Below are 15265 nucleotides of genomic sequence, written 5' to 3' on the forward strand. Positions count from 1 at the left end.
TTGAAAACATTCAGCTTCGTTATGCTTCGCTATCCATCAACACATGGACAAAAGTTTACATTGATATCACCATGAAAGTAGATCATTCCTTATCCCTAATCAAACCGCTGAGAGAAGACTAAGCTCAAGTAATTACATCGATAATTAATGCAATCATATATATATATATATGATCATAGGGATGATCCTGATTGTGGACTGTGTAAATAACCGTGATGCAAAGAGTGAGGACCTAAGTTATGCCACACGATTTTCCCGCCGTATGCCATGGTCAAAGCTGTGCACAGAAACACCAGCGGAACACCGGCCGTGCAACCATTCGGAAGCAGGTTCACGAGGGTCTGCATATCATCAAAGACTCTAATCAAAAATAGAACCAACTAGTTTGTGCCCAGGTTGGGAAGAAAGAGAAAAAAGCCTTGACACACAGAAATCAGAATTTGCAAAATCAGATCTAGAGTGCACCAAAAGTCATGTGACACGTGACACTATCCCCCGAGAGCATTGAATAACATACCAAAAGTGCTGCACCAAGATGCATGATGGGCACAAATAGTTTCTGAGAAATATTGTCGTATGTGTAGGCATTGAAGGCAATGACCATCGAGAAAGTATGAAGGAGAAAAAATGCTAAAGAAGACAAGGCTGCACATTCGCAGAATAACCCACGGTGAACGGCGTATAAAAAATTGAGTAAGAATGCCCTGAGAGTGTTACAAAAAAGAGAAACTTACATTTTTCTTTTCAAGTGCCAACCCTGACGAACATTAAAAAAAGAAAATTGCGAAGGAAACTCTGTCATATATACGGAGACTCATACCTGATACAAGAAAAAGAGGCATCTGCTTGCAGCTAGAAGTGTAGTACGTAGCTGGGCCAAAAGCAGGAGCAATGATGCTCAGGCCAAAGAAGACGGCATGAGCAAGACCATGTCCAACCCCACTAGCTGTCATACAAGCAAAAAAAAAAAAAGTTAAACCGCTGATCCCTCAGATGTCCGTAAAGCAGAGATGCGATTACCAGTATGTAATCCAGTATACACAAATTGAGACAAGAATCCAAAGACACTGTTAGGTTGAGACGACGAGCCTACCCAAATTCAATACAAGTACAGAGTGTGTGATAGCGTACCAAGGGCAATTTCGAGTCTGTCCAAATAGTTACATTGAGGCTTTGAAAGCTTTGTTGCTAATACGTTCAAATATTTTTCTATTTTCCTGCAAGAACAAGTAGCGGAAAACAATTAGCATGTTAACAGCTTGTACGTGAGCAATCAACACGAGGAATCTTGGCACTTGAATGTTGCGTGCTTAGATTCCGACCAACACGAGATTCAAAGAAATGAAAAGTAAACTCACGATATGAACTGGACTAGCAACTTCTTATCTCTAAAGTATTTTTAGCTTATGAGACGTGACTGTCACCATATACAACTTACAAGTACAAGTGCCAGTATAGAAGCCTAAAAGCTTCTTGGAGAGCAACGGAAGTAGTCAAGATCAGCAGGAACACCCATGAAGGACCGGGAAGAAATGCCCTCCAAACGATTGCGGCGATATTGAGACTCGCCAGCCACACCAAAGCACTATAATAATTTATTTCCACTTCGTCAGTCAACTTTACAAGCTATGTCACGAACACATCTTCATAATATCCCGGAAGGGGAAACCCTAAACCTAAGGAAGGTAACGCCACCGACTGCGACAGCTCGTCCGACGACTGATATGTACTTTGGTTACATCCACAACCTCAACCAGACAACAAACTATCACAAACACTGCCGAGTACAATGACCCATCACTTCTGCGTGAAATCGCTTGAAACTCACCCGGAGCGACACTGTCAGCCATCCTGCGCCTACAGGTCTAGTAAAAAACAGAAAGTAAAACTCTTCTCCATCTGATTATCCAAATCCTCGACTTAATGAACAAATCAGCCCCAAATTCCCAATACCCCAAGTCACAGGAGCTAAGATCGCATCAGAAGACGATTACAAATCCACCTAGTTTACAATACTCCCAAGACCTGGCTTGCTCTACATCCATAAAAAAAAACATCTCAAATTACAGCACCAGCGCAAGCCACTCTAACCGAAGCCCTTGGAACTATCACACAAACAAACAAAGCACGGCAAGTAACAAAACAAAAAGGGAGAATTCAAAGTACCTGGCGAGCACCGTGAGGATGAGGAATGGCTTCGGAGCGACTGAGGAACCGAATATGGTGAGAGCCGGGCCCAAGGCGATTAGAAAGTAGCCAAACCCGGCAACCAAACCCATTTCTCTTCGAACCTCGCTCGCTCGCTCGCCCTCGTCGTCCTCCACAACGCTAATAACAAACAATACCCTCACCGCAAAAAACACCCACCAAACTCTTCTTCCCCCTTCGAGAAACAAACCTCAACAAACACTCCCGAATGCCGTTGTAATGCAAATCGGCCAACTCAGCAACCCTACGACGCCATCACTGCAGTGTGAGATGAGATTGTGCACAAGCTCCATGTCTGCAGCAACAGCAGCAGCACAGAGTGTGAGTGTGTCGCATCGTTTGCAGCAATTTCATGTCGTTTCGCCATTTCTTTTGCCTCTGAAGCAAGTTTTTTGGGTTGTTGGTTTCTCTTTTTATAAGAAATATAAGCCTCACATGTTAAGAAGAATGCAAAAGCATTATTTTGGGTGGGAGAAAAACAAAAAAACAGAAACAAAATGAAAACAAAACAAAAACCCAGAACGTTGTGATTCCATGTGTTCATTGCAAAAACATATTATGTTGTAACATTTACAATAACATGATATTAAAGCATGTAAGTGACCTTGTTTTCTTTTACAGTTTAAACTTTGGCTAAAACACATGTTGTGATGAAGATGATGATATAAAAAAATAAAAACAAAAATCTTTATTACTTTTTACCAAATAAAATCACGTGTTTTTTCTCTTGTATGTGCAAACAATTCTTATCAAATTTTGAAATTCACAATGCATTGATCCGTTGCTTGCAACACAGCATAAACACGGCAAACAGAGTCCCAATTTTATGGCCAATGTATTGACCACCATAAGATTATACTTCTACCTTTTTCTAAGTTTCGTTGAGAGGTGCTTTGCATTTTAATTAGTTTAAACAGGTTTAGTAATATTTTCTCACTATGACTTGTGACCATTAAGTTGATACTTAACCTGTTTTGGTCCTTCAATTATGAATGCAGAAATACAACTCGATACAAGAGTGGGTTTTAAAATGTAATTGAAAATTACACTTTCCAATTTGATATATTCAACTATTACAAAATAAGATTTCATATCCTCATTTCCAACTTCAAACAATATATATTCAATAATTATTATTTCAAAGTATCAGTTTTGCCATAGATGCAAAATAGTACAACTATACTGTTACATTTTTATATATTTTTTATTGGAGGAAACATGCAACTAGACAGCAAACAATGTGTAAAACATTACATTCTTTCATCTTCAACTACTGTTTATATTAATAATACACAGTTTTTATATTCAAATCAAAAAGCCAAATTCAAATTCAAATTCACACACATACAATAAAAATGTAATTCAAGTATTAAGTGTGTGTGTTTATTTTCACACACATACAATAAAAATGTAATTCAAGTATTAAGCACGTGTGTTTATTTTCACACACACACACATATATATATATATATATATATGTATTTATAGATTTATGGGCTTACAATTATTGAAATCCACTCATCTATAAGTAGTTTACATATTGAGATATACAATCAAACAAGACAAATGGTCCATTTTTATGTAACTCACATTGGATTTCAAGAAAAAAGAATAAAGAAAAACACTAACTAATAAACAAACAACAACAACAACAACAACAAGTACAAAGAAACAAGCATTTGGACCTGAATGACACATACTTTCTAATTAAAATCCTATGTGTATGTTTGTATACATACATCTATAATAACTGCTATAATTCCATGTGCTCTGTTTGTAGTACAATATTTACAAACATTATGTAAATACTGAATATCATAAATCACATACACACATTTATACATATATTTATATATATATATATATACATATACTCCACTCTTGCATGCATTAAGATATCCTAAACCAGAAAAAAGCAATACCCTGTGGAAGCTGAAGTGCATACAAGCTTTTTGGATATCCAGGCATTACATAATCTTGACATCCACTATTCTCCACAAAGGTGTATCTCAATCCTAGAAGCACCATTTCCATTATAAAACATGGCTTAAGACTCACAGTGACTTCCTACCCTTGTGCCTTCAGCTCAGCTTCCACTACAAAATAGATGGATTTACTTTGGGTTTGGAGCTCCCACAGACAGAACTGCGTATTTTTAACAAAAATCCAAAGTGTTCATGGCAGTGACAGAAAGTTCCAACATTCAATGAGTTGTACACCAGCTTTTATATATATATATATATATATATAAGTTCATAGTAACAAATACACGAAATTCATTAGTTTCTCATAATTCGTATTTCATTCTGTAATCAAGGTCAGCAGGTCTTCATTGTTCTGTTTCGAACGATCTCGGTGTGTGTCGTTCCCAGTCTCAGAATGTGAGGGATTTGTTAGGGTTTCAGACAAAGTGTCAATGTGTTCAACTACGATCCAGTTGCTTATTTAAGTTTATTGTGTAGTTCACGGTTGTTACAGTGACGGAGAGCTGTTTCAACCTTTGATGAAATATAGTAATCCTAGAGTGGTGGAGAGGTGTTTTGAGTGGCCCGCTGGGTGTCACTTTTCGAGTCTCTCCTTGCCATTAACGACTCGACTAACGTGCATTGCTGGGCCACTGGAACAAGCCGGCTCTCGTCACAGACATTGGAAGCTGCACAAAACGAATCCAGTCCACTCACGTGTTTAACGCATGGAAAACTGGGATACTAAACAGGAACTACACCGTGCTGGGGACCGCATTTCTGCTGCTGAACACTTGTGTGTATTTTAGTGGAATGCGGCCCTTTGAACATGCCTGCCGAGGCATACAAAATAGCCTCTATTACTAAAGTGATAATAATCTTGGTGAGAAGTGATAACAATGAGAATTCTAGACAAGCCTTTCTCAGTGACTCATTCGACATGCTCTTACTATCCAGAGCTGAAAGAAACTAACTGGCACTGAGCGTCACCACAATCGTGAATGTGAAATTTTGGGGCATAAATCTTGCTCTTGAACTGAAATAGTGCCATCAAAAGCACAGTAGCTGAGAATTGCATACTGAGTATCTTGAAGTGGGTACAGGACCAGCTTGTGGACTGGCAAGCTAAACATGTTTCTGTGGGACAATCGATCATAATCTACATCCAAAATCTGACTGACAAAATGAATAGTGACTCACAGCGGATTTCAACTGCTCATGTCATCGTTACGAAGAAACTCTGTTATTTTCACCAGATCGGGTGAGCACACTCACTGTCGATGCAAACTGGTAAATACTCCGGTGTTTTACTGCAAAGGAGACAGCAGCAAGACCCGTTGTTTGTAAGTTTCCTGGTGATATTGTGCGACCAGGCCTTCAAAACGCCCAACAAACGATCACCACGTTCCAGCATCGACACTTGAAAGCGCACCCACAACTTTCTTACGTGTTTTTTTCCCAATGCTTTGATCGAATCACGGTGCGGCTTCCTTCTCAGCTCAATTTCGACGAACCTACAAAATTCCTCAGTACGGGATCAAGAGCGAGATCCGTGGACAGGCGAGGGGGGGAGAGGCGCGCCAAGCCCGCAAGGACTCGACGGTGTTGACCCATCAACTAGCACTGACGGTTATAGGATAACATTTTTCAAAAAATTCAACAAAACTCAAAATTGTGGATAACAAAAATCGCTTTACGAGATTCCGGTGATAAACGTCACACCCGGCGCAGTTGCGGCCCACAAATCTATCAGCACTCCGACCCTTGTTTTCTTTTCTTTCCGTTTCTTTTTTACATTACTCCAGTTCCCTCATGCCTGGATAAGAACCTGACCCTGCGAAGGCGATGGTGTCGCGGTTTCCCTACCTCTGCTCTCTCGCCCATCACAAACCCTAAACCCTAATTCCTGAAACTCAAAATCCTAAATTCATGGCACATATTCCAACATTTACCATATTTTTGTATCAGGAGATGTATTTGCCCCTAGCTTTTTGAAATCACCCCAACATAAGATAAAGTGCCCCCCAGAATCTGAACAACTGGTCAATGCTTTGTTTGGAATATTTTCGTATAATTTCCGACGAATTTGTGGATTTGTAGATGTAAACCTGCGTTGTAGTGTGCAAAATTCAGAGTTTTCAGTGTGTCATTTAAAGTCAAATAGTGTTAATTGAAACTCTGAAGAGTGGGTTTCGTGAAGTATGGGCACCCCACAAAGCCTCCGTATTATACATATATATATATATATATTTAAATATATATATGAGGAATTTTTGTTTGCAAAATCTTATGCTGTACCATTTTTTGTATATTTTGTGTGAATTGGCTGTGCACTAATTGCAATAATGATTGATTATCCAGAAATGATGAGTGAAATCATTATCTTTTTAATCAACAATAAAGGAAATGATTTTGATAATGCAATTCATGGTCTTAATAAATAGACTCGATCTGTAATACATCTTCTTTGTAAATATACAATATCCACAAAAACACCTCTTGTCATCATATTTCCAATACGCATCTTTAAATAGTTTCAAAAACATTGTGTTGCAACTTATCATGACATTCCAAGACAGTAATAAGTTATTTCTCCATTTGCAAGGAGTGATTAGACTTTCATTGAGAAAAACATTTATCCTGATATTTCAAACTTGAAATTTAAACAATACCATAGTTTGATGTCAAAGAAATTAATCGTTTGAAAGCAATGTTCATTACATTCGAATGGTGTATTCTAGTTTGAAAAATATATAGAAGTAAAAAGAATAAAAAATAAATCAGTGCGTAAAAGTAGACTTGAGTATGACTAGTTTGTTCGCACATGTGTGGTATTTATATACAGAAACAGCAAAAATCTTAAATCTAGATTGTGTTATGTAAACTTTAAAATACATTTTTCTGATATTGCACTAATTTTTATAAGTGTAAAATATTTCAACAATGTATATTTAGATTTCTTACTTGTGAATTAAAAAATATATATATTGTAAATTATAAACGTCTTTTAGTAGGAATAAATATACATTATGATTATTTTAAAATCTCAAGCAAACAAACTTCGGTAATGTACAGATAAAATCTATTCACTATTCTTGAAGAAAGTGAAAATTACTTTTGATACGCATTATTTGTACTACTTCTATTATTAGACATCACATTATACCATTTGTATTTAAAAAGCATAATCAAGGCAAGGTTTAGTCTGGTTTGTTAGTATGCAGTTTAATAGAATTCCAGCATGAGGTTAAAAACACATTCCCAATACAGAAAAAACATTCCTTTTGATATAGAAAAAGTTGGTTTCAATTTAATGCAACATTTTAAAAAACCAATAAAAAAAAATCCGCCTCCAAGTACAGCCAAATGAAGAATACGACGACCACAAAACTTTCTCTCATAAAAAGTTTAAGATTTTCATACATTATTTATTACCCAACAATACGATTCACACATTTCATATTTAAAGTAAAAAGTAAAAGCAAAAACTCTGGCATGGTAGTTACTGTTAACACTCCCTTACACAAAAACCGGCAGCGCGTGATTGATGCAACTTTTACCATGTATTGCCTCAAGTGGAAAAGTGGAATTCCACGTAGAACCGGGCCGCTCGACGTGGTAGCCAGGTATAGGCGCGAGATCTCGTAATTCCGGTGTGGAATCGTCCTCCGTCCCAGTGGTGGTTGATGCATGGAAGGCTGTGAACTTCGCGCAGTTGAAGCCTGTTCTTTCCCCGTTCTGTGGTGAAACCACACCGTTAGGCCCTCCGAGTCAGTCGCTGCAGGGATTCGGACGGAGCTGGGAAGCGGCGGAGGAGCAGGAGAAGGAGGAGGAGGAGGAAGAAAAGAAGGAGGAGGAGAGAGAGAGAGAGAGAGAGAGACCAAAAGGGAGTCAGTCAGTTTAGCACCAATCTTCCGAAGTGCGGGCGTCGGGGTGTTTATTGAGGGGTTGGTGGAATAGGGAGGCCAAAACGGGTTTAAGAGTCGGAGCATGTGGGCAAAACTGAGGATGCCGAGCTTAGCGAACTATCAGGGAGAGGCAGGAATAGGACGCGGGATGTCAATTTGAGAACCTGACCCGCAGAGCGCCGGTAGTGGTGGTCTCTCGCAGGCAAGGTGCGCCTGGGCTCCACCTCCTTCCCTCTAACCCTGCTTGCTTGCCTTGCTTTGCCTGCCTTGCAGCAACAACTGCGTTGGCTAGCTAGCTAGCTCCCTTCCCTTCCGCAGATCTGGAGCTCTCGCCAGGGCACTCACTGACTGCATCATCATCTTCCCCCTCCCTTACACTGCACTCTTTCTTTCTTTCTCTTGTCCCTGCTGTGTGAAATCACCTGGTCTCGTTGCGGTATCAACGTTTAGGAGTGTACCTCCACTTTTTCTTTCTTGAGGTTGTAGTCGTCTGAGTGTCCTTACAGCGGTTGGTGGTGGTTAGGGGCGGACGGCGTTCGTTGCGATAGGCGCATGTCTAGAGATTGATATATGTTTTTTTCGTGCAGTGCAGTGCGGTGCAGCCAGTTTGTGAAGAAGTTCTGTTTTACTTTGGATGCGTTGTGCAGTGTTTGAGTTAGAGATGGACGAGGCAGCTGGTACGCTGGAGAATCTGTGTCGCTTGGCCTAGGATAGATCTGCAAAAACACAGGAGAGGAGATCCTCGGTGGAAGTGAAGATTAAGGTCACGCAGTTTTTGAAGGATATGTGAGCTCTACAGATTGTGAAGTTGAAGTTCGGAAGTAACTGGACGATAGGTCTGTGTAGATTCTCTGTCATGTTGCGCCATTTGTGGAATGCGTTATAGCAGGGGAGGCTGAGTCCTTGAAGTCGGACTGTGGCTGTGAAGCGTTAAGCGAGCTGGGACGCAGTCATGAGCACCTCCCGGTTCATCAAGTGCGTAACTGTCGGAGATGGAGCTGTCGGGAAGACCTGCATGCTCATCTCATATACCAGCAATACATTCCCTACTGTAAGCGACAACCGCTTGTGGAATAGTGCACATTCCGGATAGGTCTTTTAGCTTCACAAATCTTGTCCAGTTTCTGAATCCTTCACGTAAATCTTGCGGATTCTCCTCTCTGCGCATACCTTGAAGGCGACCAGGTTATATCGTCATTGTGCTGTAACTCTCTGTCAATTGCAGGGGAGTGCCTGGCGTACTGCAAGGAGATGTGTTGTGCGATGTCTCCCATTCACTAAAGTCTCTGGTCCCTTCAACGATTTTTAAAGCACAGATAATTGGTCGTTTTGCAGGATTACGTACCAACCGTGTTTGACAATTTCAGCGCAAATGTCGTGGTCGATGGAAACACAGTCAATCTCGGATTATGGGATACAGCAGGTAAGAGACAGGATTCGACTAGAATCTCTCCTTTGTACCTATTGTGGTTACTGTCGGGATCACGGGTGCTGATTCACATTAATTTAGGACGGGCGCTGCACTACGCATTGTTGTATGTAATGTTTTTGGTCTTGCTGATTCACACACAACCTTCCATTGGAAGTCGACCCCTTAGTTATTTCTTATTCCATTTGTCACTGAAAACATTTACTACCCTATGCAGGTCAAGAAGATTACAACAGACTTCGACCTCTGAGTTACAGAGGCGCTGATGTTTTTCTTCTAGCATTTTCTCTTATCAGCAAGGCTAGTTATGAAAATATCTCAAAGAAGGTAGTTATTTCCTTGACGATCTTGTCTTCGTGTTAGGGTTGACGACTTGCTTGAAAATGTTTCAAAGTAGAGAACCGCGTAGAGGGTGCTATTTACGTCATATTTTCTGATATTGCATTGCATTGCAGTGGATCCCTGAGCTCAGACACTATGCGCCATCGGTACCCATCATTCTCGTTGGGACGAAGCTAGGTATAAAACTCCGGCTTCACTTGTGGTTTGGGAATGTGCTACTGACAAGTTTATTCAATCGGATGTAATCCACAATGCTGAAAATCGAACAAAACATTCTAGCACGGATGCGCTGTGCTCTTGCTTGTCATTTTTATTCTCAAGTATTTTTCACTCTCTTACAGCTGGCGCGTCAATTGGCAGATCTTCGAGATGATAAACAGTTCTTTGCTGACCATCCTGGAGCGGCTCCAATTACAACCTCTCAAGTAAGTTGAAGTATGCATGCATTGCTCCCAAAATTTTACGTAATGCAAGTAGTCTTTCAAAGAAGCCCTTGAGTTATCGGAAAGTTAAGATGTTGTCTTTGGTAGCCAGTCATGAGTACTCCAATTGATGGCCCTCGTACACAATTTTCAGCTATGGCCTAGCCTGTGCTGACTGGAGGTCTCGTCTGGATCACGTGTTGTCACTTTGGCTAAGACCTTATTCATATTTGGGGATACTGACGTCTAAGAGTTCTGTTGTTCAGGGCGAGGAGCTCAGGAAGTCAATTGGAGCGGCTTCGTATATTGAGTGTAGCTCGAAGACTCAACAGGTTAGACTATTCCCAAATTATTATGAAGATACATGAAAATTCTCTTCTGCTATTGAATATGTACTTTCAAGCTTTGTTGGGTTAGGCAAATAGCTCCATGCACCCATGGCTAAAGCAGTAAATTTAGGTGCCCAAGGGTTGGAATGGGAATTTTTCCCAGGTCCTTGATCAAGCTCAGTTTATATGGCTTGATGTTACGATTGGGGAAGTTGCGAATAGGTATGTCGAGGTCACAACGTGTCATAGCTCTAGCAATTGTAGATGATTCCGGTAATTGGCGTTTAAACAACACCGCCATCTTCTGATGCGTTGCTGTCTTTCATTGCAGAATGTGAAAGCAGTTTTTGATGCAGCAATCAAGGTGGTTCTTCAGCCACCCAAGCAGAAGAAGAAGAAAAAAAAACAAAAGAACTGTGTCATACTCTGAACATGGCATGACATTTCTCGACCGGACTCAGTTTTTGGAGCTGATTATAAGTATTGACTTCTAGGTTCGTTCATCCTTTGATTACGTCCCAGTTGACATCCAGCCGCGTAGAGTCAACGAGCGATTTGCCACAGCCTTTGTGTGTCCACTTCTATGGAAATTGGGATCACTTAAAGTGTAGTGTATTCTTTTCTCCTACTGTTGATTTGGTGAAGGATATAGGGAGTGATTTTGTAGATGGTGATTTTGTAGGAGTTCTGTACCCCTGACCTACGGGGCTACCTTATCTCCTAAAAATGCTTTGGGTCATTGGGTATTTGACAAACTTCTGGTCCTCCTAAAGGGGGCTGCAGTGGGAGTCATTGTAGACTTATCAGGCATTCACAATGGAAACATTCCCATTTAAATGCTTATGCACTTTGTGTTGTGGGTTCTACTTTTGCTGATTTTAAGTAAGAGGTAGGTAATTTTAAGTTTTGTTCTCTCAGAAGTGCAAGTTTTGTGCAGAATTTATGCATTATATTGAGGATATTTTTATTTATTCTCATTTGTGGATGTTTGTTTTCGTTGTTGCGCATTAATTTAAGTGTTTGTGCCACTGTCATCTGATTGGCAAACCACCCCAGCTGTATTACTAATGACTGTTTTCTAGAGATTTTAGATGCATACTACAAATGGTAGAGGAACTTATAACCTGTTAGCTCTGAATGTTACAGAACATATCAAATTATTCCACAAACTGAAATTTCAACATTCTGTTCCCAGAATGTGAGTGTAAGAACATGTGTATTCTGTTTAAAGAAACCGATTTTTTATTTGCCACTACATTCTGCTGTTGCCAATTACTAACTAAGTTATTTCTACAAGAGATGATTCAGAGTTGGGGCTATATGTGAATCCTATTTTCCCCCTTGAATTAGTGAAATGTTGTAATTCAATATGAGAAAGACTTGTAACATTGAAGTTTTTTGAAAAAATCAAACTCAACCGAATACACACTCAACGGCATCTCTTCATTCAAAATGTAACCACTCTGAATAGGAATTACAGAATTATAATGTAATCAGACGGATTTAGGTTTATAAAAGCTTGTTCGAAAAGCTGTCGAGGATACATTAAAAATTTCAATATTAACTTATTTTCTAATGCAGAGTGGTCCAAAGGTGGTCGACCACAATCAGACACAAATTTGAAGTTGACAAAGTTTCTGGCAGTCAGATTATTTCCCATTATTGCGTAAATATTTAAATAGGAGATTTCAACGGCGGCTAATTTGTACTAGCCATTTTGAAGTGTATGCAAACAAAGAGACTATTCATTAACAAATTTTTAGAATCAGCTCGTATCGTTCATTAATGATGAATCCCAAGCCATCCAGCTGCTGCAAAATAAGTGAGACCGACAGAAATTTCATTACATGTGAAACATTTACACAACTGAACATCATCATCAACATTCTTGACGGATCTCAGAGCCAGAGACAACAGGATTCTAGAAAAAGGTTAGATAAAGATACCATCGCAGTAAGAAATGATATTCTGTAGCTACCCTGAACGCTTGAAAGCTGCAGAAAACGATGTGCTGAGTAGGCCCCTCCATGCATCATAATCTAGGGTTGGAACTTATACATTCAAAGCTGCAAATTGAGGTGAGGTGATAAAGCCTGGGAAACCCAATTATTGTATGTGCAAGAGCTCAAAGAGCATGATTACAAGTTACTGGCCCAGGTTCCTAACAGTCCGACTGGAGAAGTCATAAAAAACACACTCCAGCGTGTCCTATATTTTAGTACACAACCTAAATGGGGAACTCCAAATTAGATCGCAATCACATTTCAGTGCTCAACTGACGCAGCATCAGGTTTCAGGTTTGAAATTCTTCGGTGTCTGCTTTGGCAAAGAGCAGAAGGTGAAGTTTATTCGTAATACGAAGTAATCTACATTAGTGTTCAAGTAATTCCTACTAAATCCTTGAACGTACCTGACCATCTGGCCAAAGTTGAGTTGTTACATTACCTCGTTATACAAGTTTTACATGTGAAGTTAACCATATTTCAAAATTGGCTTTGCAAGTAATGGTGAGAAGACCACCATATGAGTCTCAATAATTGTGAAATTCGTCCAAGTCTCAAGAAACGAGATGCCTAATGCGAATGCAGATACCAATTGTCACTTGACTTCCTATGGTCTGCACAGTGAGTAAAATTTCCGCAGTGAGATCAAGAATTGCGTCTCTTCGATCGAAAGCTCATCAATCATGGGGGAAGAGATACACGTTAGACACTGATAAAGCCATGCAGCATGCTAAAATACATATGGCAATGATGCCAGAACGTCAAACTTAACATTTGGAGCTTAGAGATTTAGATGTTTGAATCGACAATCATAATTGGAGATAAGACAAAAAGATCAGACTCTCTGACAAGCTCAAAATGCACTGCACAAAACGAGCAGATATTACTGGAATAGAGCTCTTACCTAGCTTTTCCAAGTTGAGTAGTATAAGATGACGAGAAGAAGGATGCATGCATTTACAAGAACAACTGGACAAATGTATCTGGCGTAGCACTTGACCTCCGCCTTCACCCACTCCCAAAATTCAACCACTTCCAGAAAATCCTCGTCTTCTTCATCTTCTTCTTCATCATTATCCTTGTTCAGCCCTTGCTCCTCATCCAATTCCTTCTTTTCTAGAACGCGCTGCAGAGACTCGGAAAAGTGAACATGCTTCACTAAATGATGTTGCTCATGGTCTTCTCCACTATCCTCCACTTTGACATCGTTTGATTCTGGTCTTTCAACATCTGCTAGGACTTGAGGCTCCAGAAGGGGCTTCTGAACTTCATTTCCATCGTTTGATTCTGGACTTTCAACATCTGCCTCGACTTGAGGCTCCAGAAGGGGCTTCCGAACTTCATTTCCACCCTCTAAATCTACATTAGAAAAAGGCGAATCCCCCTTGAAAGGCATTCTGTAAGAGAAATTGACTTCAGCCTGTTCTTGACGTCTGTAGAACGGCAGATTGCTGCAAAATAACCATAGAAATTCTAACCATTCCTTTAATCCAGGGTGGATGAGTGCCAGACCAGATTACTTCTCCTCTCCCATTTTGAACTAACAAGAAGTCTGTGAACAGAAACCAAGAACTCCGAGTATGAACAGCTACGTTGCGTCACACTTCCCCTATAAATGCTCCACTTTTCTTAGAAACTGTACTTATTGCTACACAGTGCCCAAGAATGTAATACATCAAAATAATCTCAAAGCACGATAGCGTTTCAGTCTAGCTAAATTAATACAATAACAAACTTTCCACAATTCCCGAAGCCCTATTCGCAAGAGTGTCTGTCCACTATCTCTCGCTCTCCGTGGACTAGTTTTTTTTTACTGCGAGCAAGACTTTTATCGTCTATCGTCTCAAATCATTCTGTCATCCTCTGAGATTCACTCACCATAGCAACATCCACACGATTAAACCATCACAGCCACTCACACACGCAACCGACACCACCCGCTCAACAACCATGCAAAACCCGGCTTACTCACCGTTCTCCGCTGATCAAAAACTATAGCTCGTCACGATCATCACGAATCCACGGAAATCCCTCCCTAGTGACAAACCAAACCACACCAATCCGCTCCTGCTGCTCATCACACCCCACACTACCAAAGCGATGATGTTGCTCTCTTCTAAAGCCCTTCCACGAACTTCAATTCAACTCACCACACGCGGCACCTGCCACACGTTCCCGACTCCAGTACGGACTTGCCGCTACGCAAATTTCAACGGAGACGCTGACAAATGCAACAATTTGGGAGAGTCAGAGCGGTGCGGAAAGCAAACAGATAATAAGCAAAGGAAGTGTAATTCGGCATTGGTTTTGATGATTCTTGTTGATTCCGTCATGCTGTGGCTTTGAGGCAGCTGGCTTGGCCCGCGGCAGGACAGCTCTAGGTGCTCGGCGATGCAATGGAGCCCTCGCGCGCACGTTCCGGGTAGATAATATGGCCATGGCGCTCCATTGGCGATGGAGGCCGCGACGTTGCCCGCCTCCGTTGGCGCTTCATTTAGAAACCACGATGATTTTTGACACATTAATTTATTGCAATTTCTTTTTGCATGACATCAAATGCGGGGAAAAAGATCTCGGAATCATCGTAGTGGAGATTTCGTAGCATTAAGTGGAGTAGAATACTGTGTATTGTTTTTGAGTTGTATTATTTCAAAGTTTTT

General features: G+C 40.5%; 3 protein-coding genes across 7 annotated transcripts; 1 reads left to right on the forward strand and 2 right to left on the reverse strand.

Annotated features, from left to right (window-relative positions):
* Window positions 1–2519, reverse strand: LOC112291041 (gamma-secretase subunit APH1-like). 3 transcript variants are annotated; one of them, XM_024537980.3, is made up of 6 exons: window positions 2167–2519; window positions 1439–1585; window positions 1132–1217; window positions 821–946; window positions 518–645; window positions 1–341 (listed from the first exon to the last, which is right to left on the reverse strand). In XM_024537980.3, exons 1-6 carry the CDS (start codon window positions 2277–2279, stop codon window positions 174–176), a joined length of 768 nt encoding a protein of 255 aa, XP_024393748.1. In that variant the 5' UTR covers window positions 2280–2519; the 3' UTR covers window positions 1–173. The 3 variants fall into 3 exon arrangements, with proteins under 3 accessions (XP_024393748.1, XP_024393749.1, XP_090111731.1); XM_024537981.3 differs by lacking the exon at window positions 1439–1585; XM_090255605.1 differs by lacking the exon at window positions 518–645.
* A 5308-nt stretch (window positions 2520–7827) lies between these two features.
* LOC112291224 (rac-like GTP-binding protein 5) lies at window positions 7828–11522 on the forward strand. 3 transcript variants are annotated; one of them, XM_090255606.1, is made up of 8 exons: window positions 7828–8287; window positions 8668–9131; window positions 9416–9503; window positions 9727–9836; window positions 9965–10028; window positions 10212–10276; window positions 10540–10605; window positions 10934–11522. In XM_090255606.1, exons 2-8 carry the CDS (start codon window positions 9033–9035, stop codon window positions 11030–11032), a joined length of 591 nt encoding a protein of 196 aa, XP_090111732.1. In that variant the 5' UTR covers window positions 7828–8287; window positions 8668–9032; the 3' UTR covers window positions 11033–11522. The 3 variants fall into 3 exon arrangements, with proteins under 3 accessions (XP_090111732.1, XP_024394133.1, XP_090111733.1); XM_024538365.3 differs by having other exon boundaries at window positions 7899–8287; window positions 8728–9131; XM_090255607.1 differs by having other exon boundaries at window positions 7905–8287; window positions 8673–9131.
* A 1159-nt stretch (window positions 11523–12681) lies between these two features.
* Window positions 12682–15003, reverse strand: LOC112291225 (uncharacterized). Its single transcript, XM_073538665.2, has 3 exons — window positions 14578–15003; window positions 13510–14056; window positions 12682–13219 (listed from the first exon to the last, which is right to left on the reverse strand). Exon 2 carries the CDS (start codon window positions 13999–14001, stop codon window positions 13510–13512), a length of 492 nt encoding a protein of 163 aa, XP_073394766.1. The 5' UTR covers window positions 14002–14056; window positions 14578–15003; the 3' UTR covers window positions 12682–13219.
* Window positions 15004–15265: the final 262 nt, after the last annotated feature.

This window comes from Physcomitrium patens, chromosome 14 (genome assembly GCF_059467195.1).
Source record: "Physcomitrium patens ecotype Gransden chromosome 14, ASM5946719v1, whole genome shotgun sequence".
Taxonomy (NCBI): domain Eukaryota; kingdom Viridiplantae; phylum Streptophyta; class Bryopsida; order Funariales; family Funariaceae; genus Physcomitrium; species Physcomitrium patens.

What these genes read in the sequence shown, in the direction of transcription:
- LOC112291224 (XM_090255606.1), top strand. Translation starts at nt 9,033, where the DNA reads ATGAGCACCTCCCGGTTCATCAAGTGCGTAACTGTCGGAGATGGAGCT. An exon ending in CCAGCAATACATTCCCTACT is followed by an intron (nt 9,132 to 9,415) that starts GTAAGCGACAAC and finishes GTCGTTTTGCAG; the next exon opens with GATTACGTACCAACCGTGTT. An exon ending in GTAGCTCGAAGACTCAACAG is followed by an intron (nt 10,606 to 10,933) that starts GTTAGACTATTC and finishes CTTTCATTGCAG; the next exon opens with AATGTGAAAGCAGTTTTTGA.
- LOC112291041 (XM_024537980.3), bottom strand. Translation starts at nt 2,279, where the DNA reads ATGGGTTTGGTTGCCGGGTTTGGCTACTTTCTAATCGCCTTGGGCCCG. An exon ending in ATCCTCACGGTGCTCGCCAG is followed by an intron (nt 1,586 to 2,166) that starts GTACTTTGAATT and finishes AAATTATTATAG; the next exon opens with TGCTTTGGTGTGGCTGGCGA. An exon ending in CTATACTGGCACTTGTACTT is followed by an intron (nt 1,218 to 1,438) that starts GTAAGTTGTATA and finishes TTGTTCTTGCAG; the next exon opens with GAAAATAGAAAAATATTTGA.
- LOC112291225 (XM_073538665.2), bottom strand. Translation starts at nt 14,001, where the DNA reads ATGCCTTTCAAGGGGGATTCGCCTTTTTCTAATGTAGATTTAGAGGGT.